Here is a 19,810-nt window from a genome sequence, read left to right on the forward strand (position 1 = left end):
CTCTAGCTGTCTGAGACTATATGTGATCAGAGCTTTTAACACAGCATTCTTTGTATTTGGACTTGTCATCATTTGGGTATTAGTAAATACTTTCTGGCCTGGCTTTTTGTATTCAAAACCATTCCCCCATCCATTTATCTTTCATCTTCTGCTCTGTGGAATGTTCTTGTCACCACAATACAGGGTTACAATGTAAGGAATGTTAATATCTGAATTAAATTGTCAGGCGAGGTGAGCTGTTTAGTGTGACAGACGGCAACTGGGTTAGTGTGGCAGACGGTAACTGGGAATATCCTCGTTGGTCGTGTTGACCCAACATTTTACTATTCAGCCTTAGAAACATAATAATTATGTTTCTTCAAATTAAAACAGTTATGAACTTTAAACCTGTAACATTTCATATGTAAGCTAAGGTGTGGTACGCCTGAGTAAACTTGCACAAGATCGTTATTTAATAATGAAATGAGTAGATGGGCAGAACTTACTTAAATGGTCTCTATGGGAAAAATTTATCCCAAAATATTAATTACTTTACCAGTGAAAAGACCTAATTGTAAGTTTCAGATATGTATTTAAATATATATACACACACACACACATATATTAAAAAAACACTTTCATTTTCTGTAGTATTAAAAAAACCCTTCTAAAGATACAATAGTTCTAAGTTAATTAGCTATACATTACTTAGAGTAGATCTTAAAGTGAGTTTCCATGGCTCTTCATTAGCTTAATCATGACTCACTCTGTGTTTTTACTGCTCCTACATTTAAGGAGTGAAAATAAATTAAAATCCTTGCAATAATATCCTCCTTTTGCAAATAGTATGGAAGGCTGGTTCTTTATAGTTTACAAGAAATGTTGGGGGGGGGTGGGTGTCAGCTAGATGTACATTAAGCATGCTGGAGCCCCACAGTAGCTACAGCCTGGGAATAGACTACCTAGCGCTAGGGTTGATTTACAGTATGTAGGTTACTCAGAAAGGCTTAGGTGTAAATAATCTCTTTAAACAGAGGTTACTCTTAATTTTTTGTTTAGTTTTACTTTGTTACTTTCCATACCTTAGGAATGTAAGTCAAAAGCCCCTAGGCTTTGGGGGTTTTTTCTCATTTCTGAGGAGCAGTGGCTATTACCAGTCTGAATTTAACCCAGCAGAGGTCACTGTGAGTCCTGTTTGATGGTGATGAGCAGTGGACATCAGCTGAAGCAAGGCTGAAATCACTCAGGTAAAGCCTGTGAACAGACTTAGACAGGAAGACAGCAGGTTGGGATGTAGGTGCTAGTGTTGTTTCACAGGACTTTGTTTTACCTGTTTTAAAATTTGTTTGAATAGTTGTGGAACAGTCTATTGCAAGGCTAATACGATGTCTGAAAGGCGAGTCTAAGCTTTTAATTGTTTAAAATAATAGGGAGTGTATTGATGACATATAGACCTTACTTTCAAGTTTATGATAATGACATATTTAAAAATATTTCTGCTTTTATTGCCATAGTACATATGTATTTTTTCTTGAGTTTGATGGAGTATATGTAATATAGAACAGGTACTTGATTTTTAAATGCTTTGACGTAGATACTAATCCATAAATGAAGATACTCCCATAATTTGAGGCAATAAACACTGCTTTGCATTACTCAGATGCTAAAAGCCAATAAATTTAGTAAATTTAAATTTAGACGTCATAGATAGTAAACAGACCAACAGATACTATGTAAGCTATATCTTTAATCTGCATAAGTAGAGCTAATAGCAATCCTGTAGTTACCGACGGGACTGTCTGTTTGCTTAGGAATGTGTAAAACTTCATCAGTCCAGACTTAATTTTTTAGGTGTTTCTTGTCTTCCTGCCAGTGAAAGAATGAAAATGAACATTTTGTTCTTTATGGGAAAATCTACCTAAATGTTATTAAGTTATAACCAAATATGACTAAGTTGTAGGTCGTTGAACTTCATCACTGGATTTGGTGCAGGAATTGCTAAGTCTGTAGCAGGGCCTGATAGGTCAGGTCATGTGATGGACTAATTGGTGATATTATTGCAGTTAAAATTAAAAGCTGTAAGTTGAGACTCTGAATAACCTTTCTTCTAGTCCTTTGCAGTATAAGATAATCAGATGACCATTGTTAAAACCAAGGAGAGTAAGGATTTCTCTAGGAAAAATTTCTAAAATAAAGAACTTTAAAGTATATCAGGAGACCTATTTCAGTTACCTAATTCATAGCATCACAAGTGGAAAAAGCTGTGTGTGGACTTAGCCCCAGGCACTTCACTAATGGACATACTAGGATGTTGGTATTTCCAACTAATGCTATTGTGCTAAAGAACTTGAAGGTTTTCCTTTCCCGCTTTGGGGAAAAATGCCAGTATAACAGAGCCTTAGCCAACTAGCTCATCAGCACCACAAACACAATACAGAGCTGATTATCTAACTGAGGACTGACAACAAAATAAATGAAGGACTAAGCTGATTTTTGCCTATGATTTGTATACACTTGCTTCAATACATAGGATTAAAACCTTGGGTTTATTAAACATAATTATAGCTGGCACGCGAGCAAAATCCCCAGTCAAAAGTTGTGTCCACGTTTCTATTATACTTTTATTTCCAGCTGTTTGTAATTTTTGCAGAATTCAGGTCTCAAGCCAGAAGTTCTACTTTCTCCTGTGAAGTCCAGGGAGAAAAGTCTTTCTAAGGGTTTTTTAAAAAGATTGCAGCAGACATTCCCTACTCTTCCAAAAACTCTCTTTAAAAAAAATGGAGGCAGTTTTGAACAGTCTTTCTGTTAAAGTGGTGAGAGTTATACATTTTTCGAAAGAGAAGTAGCTTTCATAAGCCTTCACTTAATAGTGTGAAACTTTTTTACCTGTTTTCTTTTTAAAAAAAAACAACCGTGAACTTTCATGCCAAAAGCAGTTTCCTTGTATGCTAGTGGCTTTTAAATTTACATCCTTCATTCTGAAATACCCCACACTGCTTTAAAACCTCATACAAAGTTAAACACAGAAGTCATTTTGTTCCCTTTGGAAACTGAGTTAGTTCTAAGGGGTTTTTTTTACATATATATATTTATATTTTATTTATATATGTATGTAAGTATGAGCTACAGAAGCATATGGTTATAATTGTGCATAGTTTAAGATAGGAAGCGAAGAATTAATTTTTCCCCAATTAAAACTGCAAGGGAACTTTAGTAGACAGCTGTCATGGTTTAACCCAGCAGGTAGCTAAACACTGTACAGCCACTTGCTCATTCCTTCCGCCCAGTGAGATGGGGGAGAGAACTGGGAAAACAAGTAAAATGTTGAGATAAAGACTGTGTAATAGGACAGAAATGGAAGGCAAATAATGATAAAATAATAAGAATATACAAAACAAGTGATACACAATGCCGTTGCTCGCGAGCTGCTGACCGATGCTCAGTTAGTTCCCAAAGAGCAGCCCCTGGCCAGCTTTCTCCCTAGTTTATGTACTGAGCATGACACCGTGTGTCTTGGAATATCTGGCCAGTTTGGATCAGCTGTCCTGAATGTGTCCCCTCCCAGCTTCTTGTACCCCTGGAAAAACAGGACTCCACCGGGACTCAAACCTGGACACGACAGCAGCGTACAGTTACCAGAATAGATCTGGGCCAATACTACTTGGTGAACACAACTGAGCTTGGAAACATGTCCTTCACCACCAGCAGTGGTCACAGCCTTAGCTCGAAGCCTCTTTCAGAGAAGACCCATAACCTGCCAGGGTCTTCCACTGCTTAAAACTCCAGCATCAGGTTCTCTTGCAACTCCACTGATTTACAGCGATGCTGCAATGGGATGCTTAATTCTGAAAGCTTGGGCACTTCTTGTTTCAGCAAACTTGCACGCAGGTATAAAAGCCAGAGCAGAGTGTTCCTTTGTGTATTGCCAGAGCAGGCAAGTCAGGAATGGTGGTTTTTTCTCATCTGATGCTTCAAAGCCGTGTGGGAGTAAAGGGAACCACATTCGCTCTGTCACCTCGCCTACACTGCAGGCTCTGGCTCCAGGTAACCACACTTAAACACAAGCTGGCAAATGCACAAAGGGTGGAGGTAAACAGGGAAACAATAGAGGGAAATGATATCCCACAGAGTCCTGCATGTGAGGAATCTGTGTCCCACACACAGTTCCCCTTTCCCCTTCCATGGTTTTATTCTAGAAAGCTGATTAATGCAGACATGTGTGCAGAAAGAGATGTCTGCAGAAAATTTCTGCATAAGCAGCAACTTGCTAGTAAATCCTGTAGCATTTTTAAATGTCGATTTGAAAAATAATAGTTTCTTACTATAAATCAGAGCATTGTTTGAGCATGTGTTTTCCTCGCTTTGCAAGTGTGACAAGTCAGTCTAATCACTTCAGGTAGTTTCTCCTGCCAGTGGAGACAGTCATTCGTGATTGACATCAGCTTTCACAGAAAATGTGATTCACGTGGAGAGAGGAAGAAAAAAGAAAAGAAGCAGTAGGATTTCCCAGAGAATAGTTATGTGATGTTGGTAAAGAGACCAAAGTTATGGGGGAGTCCAGACTGAAATCCGAGACTTTGCAATGCCCCATGCATTATTCAGAGTTGCAGGAAATGCATGTGTGACCCTTTTTAGCTGTACCACATGGAGATGTCTTCAAGATCTGTTACGGCGGCATTAAGGGAGGTTATTTTCATTCAGAAATCAAACATATGTGGAGGTTCTAACATTTTAGATGTGTTTGCTTTGCTTCATCTTAATGATGAAGAAACACTGTGTGAAGAAGAGAAATGACAGGAGTTTAGACAAAAAAAATGTTGAATAACTCCATGTGGTTTTGTTAATAATATTTTTAACAATCCTACTTGCCATATTTTTGGAATGGACCTTACTGAATTAATTTTTCCACTAAAATACATTTTCTTTTTTGAACAGCTTTGTCTGTAGTTGAGAATTGTAAATGAAGACTATTGAAAAATCTAAAAAATATTTTTGTTAGCATCGTTCCAATGACCTGGAGGATTTGGGGTATTTTTAATAACATTTCAGTTTCATGCCTGCTGTAGTAAATGTAGAAAATCTATAGTTTCCATATTTAGTTAATGTACAAATTACTGTGTAGGCAAAGAGGGGCAAAGTCATTACAGAGAGATTTTTTCAAGGAAGCTATTAGTCTCGTTCCTAATTGCATTGCTCATTTGAAACCATAAAGGCTTATAATGGTGAGTAACTTACTGAGAGGTAGCTCAATTAAACCCGTTTATTATACCTGGAGTACAAGATGCTTATTTTGGTTTTGGTAATGTAGCAGCTTAAAGTATTGGTAGTACCTTCAAATTCTTCTAAGGGTCTGATTTTTTTCAGAGTCGTTCATTTTGATGGTAAGTTCCTGTGCAGATTTTCTCTAGAACAAAGTCTCTGAGATTTTAGCTAACCAGCCATCATTGCTTTTGCAGAGCCAAATGATTTTTATGCTGATATTTTTTTTGGACAGCTCAGCCGACAGACCTTTAATCAAATGTAAAATATTAGTGCATTCAAAGCATTTTGTCTTTTATAAAATATGATCCCAGACAGTCTGGCTTGGAATCAGATACAGCAGATGGGATTTTCTGTCTATGTACTAAAGAGGATTCTTTCTTTCCAAGTTATGATATAAAAGAAGGTGAAAAGCTGTGTCGAGCTGTATTTTGTAGAGAAATTTGCTGCTAGATAGCAGTTTGGCTTTAAGACTTGAAGTCAGGAGGGCTTCTTCATATGAGCAAAGTTTCGCGCATAGGTGAGTTTTGACAGGATGAGAGCTTTCTTGCCTCCTAGGACATCTTGGGTGTTTTGTTAATAAACCTTTCAAAACATTACCAAAGTGAAGAATTCTGGTAAGGTCTAATTTTGGTCTCTTTTGCCTGTTAACGAGACAGATTCCTGACTAACAGCCTCCAGTCTTTCTGTTTGCATCCTTCAAAAACCTTTGCAGCAGTGAATCATGTTAGGTACAAGGACACCCACTTATGAGTCAGAAACAGCTAGAGAATATCCCACTGCTAAGGTTGGCAGACCAGCTCCGTATGTCGTCACCGGGAACTTAATGGACCAGGAATCTGCTCACTTCTCCCCAGGCGAGAGAGTGAAGGGTGACTTTGAGCAAATGGTTATAAATGGCTTAAAAAAAAACAGCCAAATCCAGAAGATTGAAAAACCACGGAAGCAGATGATGAAAAATTACGTAGCTGTATAATTAAATATGTACACTGGAAAACAGAAACAAAAATTAAAACCTTCCCTGTTTCTTTGATGCAATGGGATGTGACTGAAAAATGCATGTGCCATGTGTTTTTTTGGTGTTTCTAATCACTCCCTCCCGTCTCTTTCCCAATCAGTCCAGGACCTTCACTGATTACCTTCTAACTCCCACTTCTGCAGGTGAGAAGCAGAGATTTGGCTATGACCAGTCGGGATACGATGTGGAAGAGTCCGATGGTGCAGATGAAGATGAAAATGACAATGAAGATGATGATGAAGACAGCCAGGCTGAGTCAGTCCTATCCACAACCCCCTCGGTGACAGCCAGCCCCCAGCATCATCCATCTCGACATGGCCTGCAGGATGCTGCCAGCACTGATGAAGACATCAGGCTCCCCGACTGTTTTGCTGGGGTTCACACGGACTCTATGGATGGCCTGCCCAAAGCTCTGCTGACAAAGATGACCGTCCTTAGCACGGTGCAGTCAGTTAGCAGGACCTCTAGGTCACCAGCAGAATTCACCCATCAGGAAGCACATGAGGATAAAGCCCAGGAGAGGGGAGCAGGTCCCCGCAGTGCTAGTGTGACGCTGGCAGACGTCGGTCCGACATCTCCAGGTCGCCAGATGTCTGTGGATTACCCTGATCCAGAACCAGCCTTGGACCACTCCTTAATATCAACTGCAGCTCTCACAAAGGTAGGAGTGTCTGACTCGGGGGGAGAGAGTGGGATTTCAAATCCTCCTTTTAAAGGTCTTTTGGGAGGTTTTTCAAAGAGCAAAATGTTTGCCTTTCCTTCCATTCTTGGCTGATGAGTATTAAAGAAGAGTTGAAAGTAATTGAAGCACGGATGGATAGAACTCTAGAAACAACGATGTTGTAGAAGCACTGCTTTTCAAATTCTTAGTTTTGACTGTATTTTCCTTAAAAGGATTAATTGTAATATGGTGGTTCAGCTGAAGTTTGGAGCTGGTAGATTGTATTACAAATAAGAAGGGATACAACAGATCTGTATGTAGAACAAACAGACAGTGGTGGTTATAAAGTTTTCAGAGGAAAGTGTTAAAATTCAGAAGTCATTTCAGTCTGAAATAAGACACTAGAATAATTGGTAATTCCCAAGGGAAATTAATCTAGTCCCAAAAGTTTTTGCCTTACCACTATTAAAAAATTCTGCAGTTCCTTATCTCTGCTCCAAATATGCTTAGTAGTAGAAGTAGAAAGAGCACCAGATGTTCAAGGAAACCAGGAGGCTGCCCGTGCACAATAACAAAAGGACAGACGAGCACAGAACTGAGACCTGAGTTCCCGGTGCTCTCAGTTTTTCTCCAAGCTCAAAGAACATTTTAATTGGAAACGGATCAGGTTTGGCCATGCCTTGTTCTAGAACACGGCTCTTCAGAGCAGTGTGCAGAAAGGTGAGGGCAGTCTGTGTGCAAGGCTGCAGAGGCATTTGGTAGTTTTGGTCTTTAAAGCTCTGCTAAGGAAATCGCAGAGGGGAACTGGCAGGTGTTAAGCCTTTTACAACTCAGCAATATTTTAATGGACTGTAACGGGGATGGTGCAAGTCACATACCTGATTGACCCTAAGGATACCTCTTGAAAGTTTTGAATTCTTCTTGCAGACCATGAAGGCATTAGAGCTTTCCAGAGTAATGCTCAGAAGGATGTGATGCAAAATGTAGTTTAAATAAAGGAGTAATTACTGCCTTCTTTGTGATGAATGCAATATTTACAAATAAGACATGCATGTGGTTGTAGAAAAATAAGCAGCAGGAAGTTTGCAAAAGCATAAACAGTAAGTAAAACTTTCATTCTAGTTTAAGTACTTATTGGCTTGGTTTTTCTTTGAAAAAAAATCTCTACTACTGGATTTATTTTTTACAAAATTTATGATAGTGAACTGTTGACAAGAAGAAACAGTAAGAATTATTGCCGCATTTCATTGTTTGACACAGGTTCATTCCTGCTTATGAGAACTGTCCATCCATGTGGCAAATGTAAATTGCAACAATTGTGTAGTATGACAGAGGATAAAATGTAGTGGTCTCTGATCACTGTATATACTTGCCACAAAAGGAGTAGGACCTTCATATTTGGATTGGGGGTTTCAGTTGTGGCCAGTAGATACCAGAAGGACATTTGACTGACGTTACTCCCTCATCAAACAGAACCACTGAAGCCTCAAGAAAATATTCACACAATTAAAAATCGACAAGTCTTCATTAATATAGCTCTAATAATCATCTAAATTAATATATTTAACATAAAAAAGGCCTGTAATACAAGGCAGTAATTCCTTTCCAGACTACCTCCTTCTTTCCCAGACCAAAACAAGCAGCAGCCAATGTGCCTGATGGTTAATCTAGTCAGTTCCTACGGAGGAAGGTCGCGGATCCCACTTCTTGCAATCGAGACAAGGGGTCGAGACAGCTCAGGAAGGCTGTTGTATGTTCTTTTGAAAGCATCCATACCAGTTATCAGGATTTCTTGTGAGGTGTCAGGCAGGACTTAATTCTGAGGAAGGTGTTGGCTTCCCATTTGGACTGGTCAGCACTGCATAGTCAGCAAATCATATTCTCCTTTAAGCAATACCTTTCCTACCAGCAGTTTTCAAAAGCATTTCTGTTCGTGTTTTGGTTTTGTGCCTGCTCTAGAGATTTCTTGAGAGTTTGGTCAAAACCACAGAATTACCATTTAGCACAATAAAAACTAAACAAGGTTGCACCACTTGTCTAATATGTCTAAATACTAATGTAAAGACTAAATATGTCTAAAACTAAAAGGTACTGCGAGACTGCGATTGCAGTTAAGACCTCTTACTTCAGGAGGGTTTAGGAAAGGAGTTGCCAGCGTTGGTCAGTAGCACAGGCTGTATGAGAAGAAAAGGGAGCAAATAAATATAATTATCGGTCTGGATGTGTGCAGCAAATCATGGTGAGCGGAGGCAGCGGTGGGATGTGGGTCCCACTTCTCACTCCAGTATCCAGCCGTCTCTGTGGGTGCTGCAGCTGTCACCCGTCGCTTGTCACTGCGTGTCGCCTGTCTTCCACATGAGAAGCACCTACAGACAGATGTGCCATGATGCTGCCTCTGCCCGCTGGAGGCTGTAATGCCTCCAGGAAAAGAACTGATGCATCAAAAATGCCAGCTTATGCTTATTTAACTTTCTTGCCTGAGGCCATTTCCACAGAAAACAGTTCTCCAAAGCCTTCTCGCTCCTTAAAAAACACATACAAAGGATATTCATCAATGTTTGCCAGTGTTCTAGAGAAATTAGCCAGGGTGATTAGGAGAGGAAAATTCAATTAGTGGGCGAGGAAGGAGTTTGAAAAAGAAAGGAAGGAAATTAATTCATTGTTCAAGCTGGGCAGTATATACTGTGAACCAGTTTGTTGTTTTTTCTTAAAGGGGAGTGTGGGAAGCCCTCCCAGCTACCTTGTGTCTCACTCGAGGATAGTGCTGGCCACCGCATTGACACACCTGTGTTTTTCTCCCCCAGAGCACGCCCTCTGTCAGCTCGCCCTCCTCGCCGGCGGACCACAGCATGCAGACCGCAGCGCTGTCGCCCTACGCCGAAAGCCCGGAGGAGAAGCTGGCCGGGTGCCCGCAGCACGTCACCGAGCCGAGGGCTCCTCAGACTCATCTCTTCAGCCACCTCCCCCTGCACTCGCAGCGGCAAGCCAAGGCACCCTACGGCACGGTACCAATCGGGGGGATTCAGGTGGTCCCCGCTGGCCTGGCCACCTACTCCACCTTCGTTCCCATCCAGGCGGGACCAGTGCAGCTCACCATCCCCACCGTTAGCGTGATTCACAGAACTACCAGCACCCTCGGCGAGGCAGGCGGCACGGCCACCGGTGCCGCTGCCAACCCCATGGGTGTCGCCGAGGTGAACAGCGTGGTGCCGTGCATCCCCATAGGGCAGGTGAGCGTGCCGGGCATCCAGGGTCTCGGCACGCCCGGCTTGCAGACTCTGCCGCCACTGGGCATGGAGACGGTGAACATCTTGGGGCTGGCGAACACAAACATCGCCCCGCAGATGCGCCCTTCGGGAATTACCCTGAACGCCGTGGGTCTCCAGGTTTTGACCGCCGGCGCGGCCCCGCAGGGCAACCCCAGCCCGCAGGCCCACATTCCCGGCTTGCAGATACTGAACATCGCCCTGCCGACCCTCATCCCCTCCGTCAGCCCCGTGGGTGCCGAGGGGCACGGGGCTGCTGAGGCGCCCGCCCCAGGCAGCAAGGCCAAGGCCTGCGAGGCACAGCCGGAGCCGCCGCCTGCCGGCTTCCCCGCGGCCGAGGCCGGCCAGGCGGGCAGGGCCGCTTCTCCCCAGGCGGCGGCTGGTGGCCAGCGGTACGGCGGTACGGGCCACCCCGAGCCCGCCCCGCTGACCGACTACGAGCGACCCAGGGGTCCAGGGAAGGCGGATCCTGAAAAGACTGACCTCGCCAGCCCTGCCAAGCCAAAGCGCAGCGTCCCTTCCCTGCAGGTGAAGAGGGCTGCCCCGGCGGAGCCCCGCTCCAAGGGGAATCCCGATGCATTAACCAAGTCCCCGGTCCACCGAACTGTCTCCCCGGACAGACAGGTACACAGGCCAGCCGCCTTGCCCCGGCGGCAAAACACGGTGCAGTTTAGCGATGGCAGCAGTGACGATGAGGATAGACTTGTAATAGCGACCTAGTTTTTGTTTTTCATTGCGTTTTTATTTTTTTGGGGTTCTTTTTATAACACTTACAGGTTTCTTTGCAAACCTTCCTTTCCTTAAAGCACATTTTTCTGACACAAACCCATTACTAATCTTCGTGCAATCATGAACTCTTGACCAATAATTGTTGTTTCTTGTCAGCTCCAGCCATTTTTGTACATGTTGTATAGACGATTGTGCCTTTTTGGAGTTTTATGTTTAGAAACCTGTATAGATTGTTGAAGATATATATATATAAAATATATATATATAAAATATGTATATTAAAACCAGGTAGTTGCTTGTGTTTAGTAAGTAAACATCCTATGTCAGATAAATAAAGGATTAAATTATATGTTGCACTGTTAAATGTAAATTTTTATGGCTGTGGGACAAAGTTTCTGTGTACAGATCTAGTATGTAAAACTCCATATTTATTGTATCCATATTAGTCTTGGAAAAGGGTCTGTCCATCTTTCTTGTGTAAGACGGTAGCTTTACACTTAAAAGAGAAATACAGTATCTGTGTTATGAAATATTACAGTAAAATTTTGTTTACTGACTTTACCATTGCTTATGTTGTGCCTTCTTGATGCAGCCCGGTAGTTGGAGAGGCGCTTGACTCGTTCCTTTTAGTACCCTTCCAGCTGTGTTCAGCTCGAAAGGACCCGGTGGTGGTGCACGCCCCCGTGGTTTCACCTGCCATGAGAGAGAGAGAGAGAGAGAGAGAGGGTTCGCCTTTCAGGCTTCTTGGAGCAAAACCTTCCGTTTTGAAACATCCGGCGATGGCAAAGCGGGGAGGGAGTCCGTCAGCTTTATGTAGAGTGAGCATCCATCCACCTCGTGTTTTTAACACTTCCTAACTAACGTTTGAAGACTTCCCTGAGGGAAAATAGCAAAAGGGTCAAGATGACATATTTTTTTATTTGTAATCTTGAACTATGAAACCACTTTTTATTGACATTAAAATGTTGTTACGCAAGAAAGGAATAATTCTTTTGTGTGTTCTTAATTGCAAAATCCGCCATACAGTTAGTGAAAATGCCACTGCTGTAACGAGGATTTGGCATTACCGATTACCATCAACTTCTTATGAGACTGCATTTCAGGTGATCGCTTACAAGTAGATAAAGCCACGTTCTCCCCAAATACGGCTTTGTCTTACTCGTGCAGGGGAAAAAAGGGGGGCTAGAGGTCTTACACATATAATTTAATCTGCCCTTATACCAAAAAACTCATCATGATGGGCATATGAGATATGGGTGGATCCCAAAACAATGAAATTTAATAAAATTCTGTTTGCACATAGTGAAAACAATGTAAAGTTATTTTTTTAAAGTGTTCAACTACTGCAGGAGACAAGTCTCATGTTACAGGGCTACACATACCTTAAAGTTTCAAGTTGACCTGGAATTCATGCTCTAATTTTAAAGTAGAGTTGCTTTTCTGCTGTGTCCTTGTATGACATCCTTACAGAAGTTTATAAAACCATTTTAACAACCAAATTCCAGTAGAAAACTGGAAGGTGTAAATTCAAAGCATGATGACCTTTATGGAATTAACAAGGATGAGGGCATATAAAACAACTGGAAGAAAAGGGTGGGAAGCAAATCTTGAAAAAGAATCAGGAGTAAACCTGAATGTGAGCTGGGCTGCTTTGTTCACAGATTAGCTCCTGTACCCAGCTCAAAGAAGTAATTCATACCTTGTACTGCTCGTATTCAAGAGCAACACTACCCTAGATCCATTTTTAACTTTGCATTGGCTTTTGTACTATACTCACATTGTACTCATTGCATTATTCCATTACGGTATGTTGTAAAACTGTAGGCGATGTTGAGTGAGCTTTATTAACTTTCAGAAAGAGCACTTCAGTACCAGAAAATCATTTATATTACTGTGATTATCAGCCAATTGTACTGATCCAGCAATTAGAAACGCACTTACTAGAAAGAGGAAATTACTCTTGTCTCAGACGTGAATGTTGGTATAATTCCTTACTGTGCAGAGCCTCACTGAGGGCCCGAGCACCGAGCACCTGAACCACGAAGCACTCTCAACTCGCATTGAACTTAATGAGAGTTAAGAGTACTCGGCACCCCACAGCGTCAGACTTCAAATTTGTGAGTGTCTTATGTGCAACCACTGTGTAAAACGTCACTGTGCATTTGTGTGTTCTTTTTATAAACATGTAGTGATGTCAGTGTCTTATATCATTATCATTTATACCAAACGTGAAATCACCTGAACCAGCCAATGTTAAAAAATGAAACATTGCTGCATTACATGTGCTTTGAGAGCCTGCAAGTTTTGCGAGTAGGATCAGGTGAAGGTTTGTAGTTAATGAACTCAAGAAACTTTGCATCGGTTTTAGCTTCTTTAAAACGGACACTTGCACTTGCCAGTAAAACTAGAACTGTGCTAGTTAATTTGAACATATTTGTCTACAGCATGATAGAAAAATGATGACTGGATCAAATAGGTTTACAGCAAAGCAAAACTATATCCAAAATTTTGAATGCCATCACAAGTTACTACTGGTTCTCGGAGTTTTATAAGGAAGCAGTAGGTAAGAGATTGCTGTTCCACATGCCCCAAAGTCCTGATTTTACTTACCATTTAGAAACTCCAGAGACTTACTGTGTCTTAAATATTTGCTTGACTAGTAATTTGTGATGTGCTTATATTCGAAGGATTAATTCCAGGGAGTTGCTAATTCAACAGACAATTCAACCTCGTGAATCAGGCGATCTACATGTGTCTCTTTTCTGTTCTAGGTGTTTTGAAGACATCAAGGCCATGAGATGGAAGTGGTATCTTGAAGAGTAAGAATGACAAGACAACAGATGTGTCATAAAGAGGAATGTTAAGATGTGTCACTTGGTAAGTTAATCGCAGGACAATAGAGAGAAAGGACCAAGAGAATGAGTACTGACCGATGGTGAGCAATCATCACATTTAGCCAGGCAAAGCAGATGATCCGTATTTGAAGCAGGATCTCTAATAACAGAGAAAAAGACTAGTGGGTAGTTGCAGATATATCCAACCTTGTTCAAATGGAGTTGGGAGGAAATCACAATTTTCTACAAGAGAGATGTTTATGTCCTGAACTGTTTCCCTTCCCTCTAGCATGTTTCCACATGGATATTCCTTGAGCTGCCTGTACAGCTTTTGCAACAGGAATAAAACCAAACTAGGAGTGTGACCAGACCTCAAAGAAGGTTAAACTCCATACCTCTCCCGTTGGTGTCTAGCAGTCCGTTTCAATCATGCATGTAACCAACATCTATGCTATATGTTGGCATATGTGTGTGTCCTGCATCAGCTCAAGCCTGTGACCACTGTGTTCGTGATCATGTTTTCATTCTGAAATAATTTCTTTTATTTTAAAATGTGTTGTATCTATTCTCTTGTCCAGAGTCATAAGTGAGGGGGAAGTTGTACTCCCCTTGCCACAAGGATCCTTCCGTTCAAGCCAGTAGCAAACATCTCTGAGATGTGCCAGTGCAAGATTAGTCCGCTCTTCAGATGGTGTAAATTATCGCAGCTGAATTGGAGTAAATAGCACCAAGGCTGTTTACTCAGGGATCAGTTTTTAACGACTCTGTAAGACACTCTCTGGCACATTCAGCACAGCTGTTTAAACATTAAAAGGCCAGAGCAAGTGTTGCTCCTTGGTGCACTCAGGCACAGTCTGGCATCTTCACACAACCTGTTCTCATCAAGAGGGTGCAAGCAGGTGCTAGCTAAAGGCTGGGTGCAAATACAGCTAGAGTAAGGACGTGGCACAGCCCACGGCTGTGAGACCCGTGCAGATGCTTCCCTGTTCTCTGCCAAAGGCCCTGAGTACAAAGAGAGTTGACCAGTAGCCCGTAGCTCTTCTCTTTCGACTTGGACCTCAGTTGATTTCTCAGTGCAATACGCGATGTCTGCTGGTGATGTGGGTATCTCATTTTGAGGGCTGCTGTCTGTATAACAGTACTGGTTTTGGAATGTGGGCTCTATTAATTCCCTGTCTGGGCTTTAATAAGCTACAGCGTGACCCACCTGTCGCTTCCTAGGAGAAGACCTAAACCAGAAACAACCACTTGCGCAGCAGCTGGCCTCAGATCTCTTGATCTGTAGCATTACATCCCCGGACCCAACTCCCACCTTCTGGGCCACAGCTGCAATAAAGCAAATTTCCTAGGTGCAGGGATGCCCAGCCCTGCGTCAATGACTGCTGCTGTTCATACTTCTGCTCCTTTCACCTCTCAGGTAACTTGCTGTAGCTTCAGGTTGCCATAAATCACACGCTGAGGCTAGAGCAGCCCACAGTTGGTCCCCACCAGCCGGTCCCCTGCCAGGGAGGCTGACAGCACTGTTTTGCATACAAGCAAATTCAAATGCACATCGCGTTGTGTTTCATCTCAGACAATCTACTTCGGCTGAACGCAGTCTGGCCCACAACAAAAGCAAAGCTATACCATAGAACAAAGACACAGCATGCTTTACGCTTAGTTAAACATTCTCTATGGGTTCTTTATGAAGAGATTTATCTCGCCTTGAGTTTACTGACAGAGATGTTAAACAGAATATGAAATTAATTTGTCACTATACAGCTTATTCCAGAAGTCCTCATTTTTTGCAAGGTAATCCTCACTAAGGTTTTATAAACACTTTAGTTTAAACCTGTAAACTGCCTTTCAAGCATGTGTTTAACATGTGGATAGTTTTGTCAAAACGAAATAAAAATTGCTCAGTTTTTGCACGAGTGACTTGCCAAAAGCCAGGGAAACCAAACAATCTACAAGTAAGAGTGCTTGCTCAAGATAGCCTTCAGCTCATTTATCGGACAGGCCACTGCTGCTGTTGCTTTTGAAAGATCTTCTGAGACCAGTTACATCTCATAGCAGGGAATCCTTACCTTCCTTTCGTGGCTTATAATACAAACAATAGGTGTCATCCATCTTGGGTGACTGTTGTGGTCAGCCTCTAGTTGTGAAAGTTAAATTATTAATGTCTTTAAAAAAGTAAGTAAAATTGTTTTTCCATGTCTTAAGGAATTTTCCTTTGCTTGTAAGGGGTCTTAGACCTACAGACGGCCATTTTTAGCAATACATAAAATATCAGAGATTTACACCACACAGAACCCATTTATGACTTATATCTTTGAGGATGACATCACTGTCTTGGGTCTAGACACTGGATTGCTAACTCTATTGCTGTCTTAGGATAAGAACAAGCTACTTTAAAATACTTTAGATTGATTATTAGGTAATTTTATGTGGAATATCCATGGGTGGATGAGCAAACAGCAACAAGGATGTAACAGGATGTAATTAATTGATGTTTGTGTTTTGTTCCAGAAACACCGAATCAAGAAAAAAAAAAAAAAAACCCAAACAAAAACCAAACACCCCCCACCCCCCCAAGACCAAAATCCTTATAGTAAAGGTGTCGCAGGTGTTGTTTGACCCTCCACTTCTCTCTAGACTGGTCAGACTACTGAAAATATTAGGAGGTGGCTGGCTGGTGATTTTCAGATATTCTGTGTGAGATCTAAGGAAACCATGCTGGCTGAAAGATGGCAAAGCTTTACATTCCTACGGTTCAGTCATGGAAACAAAACTTTTCCTAAGATGAGTCAATTAGCTAAGGCATGCTTAGTTTTCTTTGGTAATAGCAGGCTTGTTTTCCCCAATAAGGTCAAATGTTAAGACTTGTTTGGTTTTGTGGCTGTACTCTAGCGTATTTGAAATCCATTACCATGCATGAGGCATTTGTGCTGGAAACAGGCCAACTGAAGGCTGTTTGTAAAGTCAAATACCCTTAGCATTTCCTCTTCTTGTTGCGTTAACGTGGTTACAACATCCCTTTGGGCTTCAGAAGTTCCGTTTGCAGGCAATTCAGGTCTAAGGTGCTCTGGTCTTGCTACCTAAATACTTCTACAGTTGGATTCCTCCTTCAGAGAAACAAAATATTTGCCATAGGTGATATTATTTGCAGCTTTCTAAGGAAAACATTGAGCGTTAAAGAATCTTTCCCCACCCCCTCATCTCACTGCTCTGGATGCAGCCATGGGAGCGAGTTCACCTTGCACGGGGCTTGTCCCCATCACAGCAGCAGCAGCAGCCCCGCTGTTGTAAGGGGCTTTCCCCGGGAAGCCTGTGCAAGGCAGGAGTGATGGTTGGACATGCACATGCAGTGAGGGACCAGCACAGAGGGAGCATCACCACCACCATCCACCCACATCCCAGGAGCACAGGGCCACGGCACACTGGTAGGGACTTCGCTCAGCGCCGGGTGTCGTGCAGGTGCAGATTTTGAAAAAGGAGGTGGGCACCATCCGCAGGACCTACCCAGACCTGGAGTGGCTAAGTGGAAAGCCACTGTCTTGAGACTTCCCCCTTTCCATCCCTTATGACCAAGGCATATCAAGTCAAAACGCAGGTTAAAAGCCACCTTTTGACAGAAGCTTTTGACAAATCGGAAGGAATTTTGACATGAAGCCAAACTAATTGCTACAGCTGTATTCCTGCTAACACTGCCCAGCCTGAGCTGCCGCCCTTCTGGCATCCAGCTCTCCTCCACAGCATCTAGGAACAACTTTGCCTCCGTGAGGCTCCCCATGCCTCAGGCCCCCTGCGTGCAGGGAGATCAGATCCCTGATCCGGCGCGATCACAAGGGCTACATTCTGAAAACGTGAGCGTGAGGAAAAGGAGGTGGTGATGTCCACTGACATGCTTGGCCAGCGGCACTGCAGCAGTGGCACCGTCTGCCACTCTGCCCGAGGGCTGCAAGGACCACGCAGTCACTGCCCTCTCGCTGCACCAGCTCTCATCGGCCGGGCACTACGCAGCAAGGGTGGCGATGCCCCTCAGCTCCCCTGGTAAGCGGGCACCATCATTAGTTACACCTCTTTCCCGGGAGGCTGCTCCAAGCTCCCGTGCGGTAGCCTAGGCCAGCTGCAGGCAGGAAAGAGGCCACGCTACAAGGCAGAAGGAGAAACCAGGCTGCAAGACGGAGCGAGCCAGGGAGAGCACCGCGCTGTAAGCAGGCGGCTGGCTTGGTGGGGCACAGGAAGGCAGCGTCCTGTACTTCAGCCCTGTTACCCAGCATTAGGTGTGTCCCTGGTTTGCAAAAACAGTCTGGGTGCCAGATCAGAAGGCAATGTCGAAACAGTGACGCTTTGCAAAACAGAGGTCATGTTTTCAGCCGGACACCAGGCAAGTTTTGCTCCACCAACAAATCAAGTGGGTGGTTCAGAAACCATTTTTGACACTTAGAGGTTTAAATTGTGTTTCTCTCTTTCTTTGTTTATTCCCATACCTATAATCATCTGTGACTCTCTCTTATTTACAGTGTTTCAGAGCAAGAGCTCACACACCTAATGCTGATTAATTCTGCTGGACTGGGTAACTGGCTCCCCTGTGCATATCCTGTTTTCCCGTGAATCATCGTTCCTCCTTGAGACATCCTCCGACGCAGATCAAAGATCCAGAATGTATTAGATATGAAGATATCAGACAGCTCAAACAGATTAGAAAAGACACACAAAGAATTGTATCCCTCTCGTCCTGCTGAAAATTGGCATGGTGAACACAACCCTAAGCACTTGTTATAAAAGAAACAGTAGAAAGACAAAAAAAAAAAAAAAAAAGAAGAAAAAAAGGAGGCACGCTGGAAATTTAGTTTATCCAGGGTCTTCTATAAATTACTCTTTCCAAGTATTTGCACTTTTGTACTTACTTCTCCCTGGCAGCTGGAAACTCTTCAGGCTAGATCCTCTTCTGATGGAAAATGACATCCGTGAGCTTCAGCAAGAGCTGCGCTAATTGCATCAGCAGAGGACTCGGTGCTATCCATTGAAGTATTGAGCCTTGCCTACAAACACACAAATTAAATGAACATGAAAACATGTGGTCTGCTTTTTTTCCAGTTTGTGCAGTCTGTTGTGTTCTTGATGGTTTTATTCAGTTTTCCATTTAGCTGTACAAGCAACTGAAAAGATTCTGTACCAGCGAAATGCCAAAACCCAAGGTCATGAGGTCAGACTAGATTATCTTAATAGTCTCTTCTCCCCTTGCAATCTTTGAACACAGGTTTTATCTGATAAAGCAGTTAAAGACTTTATTTCAGCAGCGTTTGATCTTGAAGTTTGCACAAATAATTAGTCTTTTAAGATTCTGATTTTTTTTTTAATAGATTTTTAATCTCTCCTTCTAATGGATGCCTTTTAATCCTCACATTTAAAAATAACAGCTATGTTTGATCTAAGACAACGGACAATGTGTTCGGATAGGTGGAGAGACCATTTTTGTGGGAGTGTTTGAACAATATATTGTGGTTTTCCATTAAGTTGTTCCTCCAGTCAGTGGGAATAGCTGAATGAAGGACCAAAGGACTGTCCTTTTTCTGTCATTAAGCTCATATGAAAGGAAGATAAAATATGCTATCCTTATATCTGAGAGTTGTCTGTACAGGGCTTTTAGTCCTAAACTTCTAACTCTTCTATTAGTCTTCTGCACTTGGAGGGGAAAAGAAACACTTTTAACCTTACACACTGTGCACACTCACTTGAAGGCAATGGAGGAAGGAATACCCAGCAGGAATATTCTCTGCAAGTACCTGGTAAAATCTTTAGATCTGCATATTCTTAATCAGTGAAGTTTTGGCAGAATTAAGGGTGGGTTTTCATCCAGACTATAGTTTGTCCGAGTCCCTGTGGGGTTCAGCTGTTTGTGTTTTCTTTGAGGAAAAACCTGATGCTGAGTTGTTCTCCGCCTCACCCCCCCCCAAAAAAAAAAAAAAAAAACCAACAGTGTGGGAGTATCAGCACGTGGTGTGGTTGTGAGAGACTTGAAATGAGCCCAAAGCTTGCTCTTTGCCACAGCTTTCCCAGCCGGGAAAGGGCCACTGCA

The 19,810-nt window shown here is 42.6% G+C and overlaps 1 protein-coding gene and 1 long non-coding RNA gene across 8 annotated transcripts in view; both read left to right on the forward strand.

Moving 5' to 3' along the window:
• HIVEP1 (HIVEP zinc finger 1) overlaps positions 1 to 11,473 on the forward strand; it is a 123,202-nt gene extending 111,729 nt beyond the window's left edge. For all 7 annotated transcript variants that reach the window (XM_055703924.1, XM_055703927.1, XM_055703926.1 and 4 more), the window contains 2 exons: positions 6,400 to 6,917; positions 9,722 to 11,473. In XM_055703924.1, coding sequence (XP_055559899.1) covers positions 6,400 to 6,917; positions 9,722 to 10,903 — 1,700 coding nt within the window. In that variant the 3' untranslated portion in view covers positions 10,904 to 11,473. The remainder of the gene's footprint in view (positions 1 to 6,399; positions 6,918 to 9,721) is intronic.
• Positions 11,474 to 12,839: 1,366 nt separating this feature from the next.
• LOC129735535 (uncharacterized) lies at positions 12,840 to 18,801 on the forward strand. The gene is made up of 3 exons (XR_008731225.1): positions 12,840 to 13,029; positions 13,684 to 13,789; positions 18,252 to 18,801. It is a non-coding gene; the product is annotated as an uncharacterized LOC129735535 (long non-coding RNA).
• Positions 18,802 to 19,810: the final 1,009 nt, after the last annotated feature.

This window comes from Falco cherrug, chromosome 3, assembly GCF_023634085.1.
Source record: "Falco cherrug isolate bFalChe1 chromosome 3, bFalChe1.pri, whole genome shotgun sequence".
Classification (NCBI taxonomy): Eukaryota; Metazoa; Chordata; class Aves; order Falconiformes; family Falconidae; genus Falco; species Falco cherrug.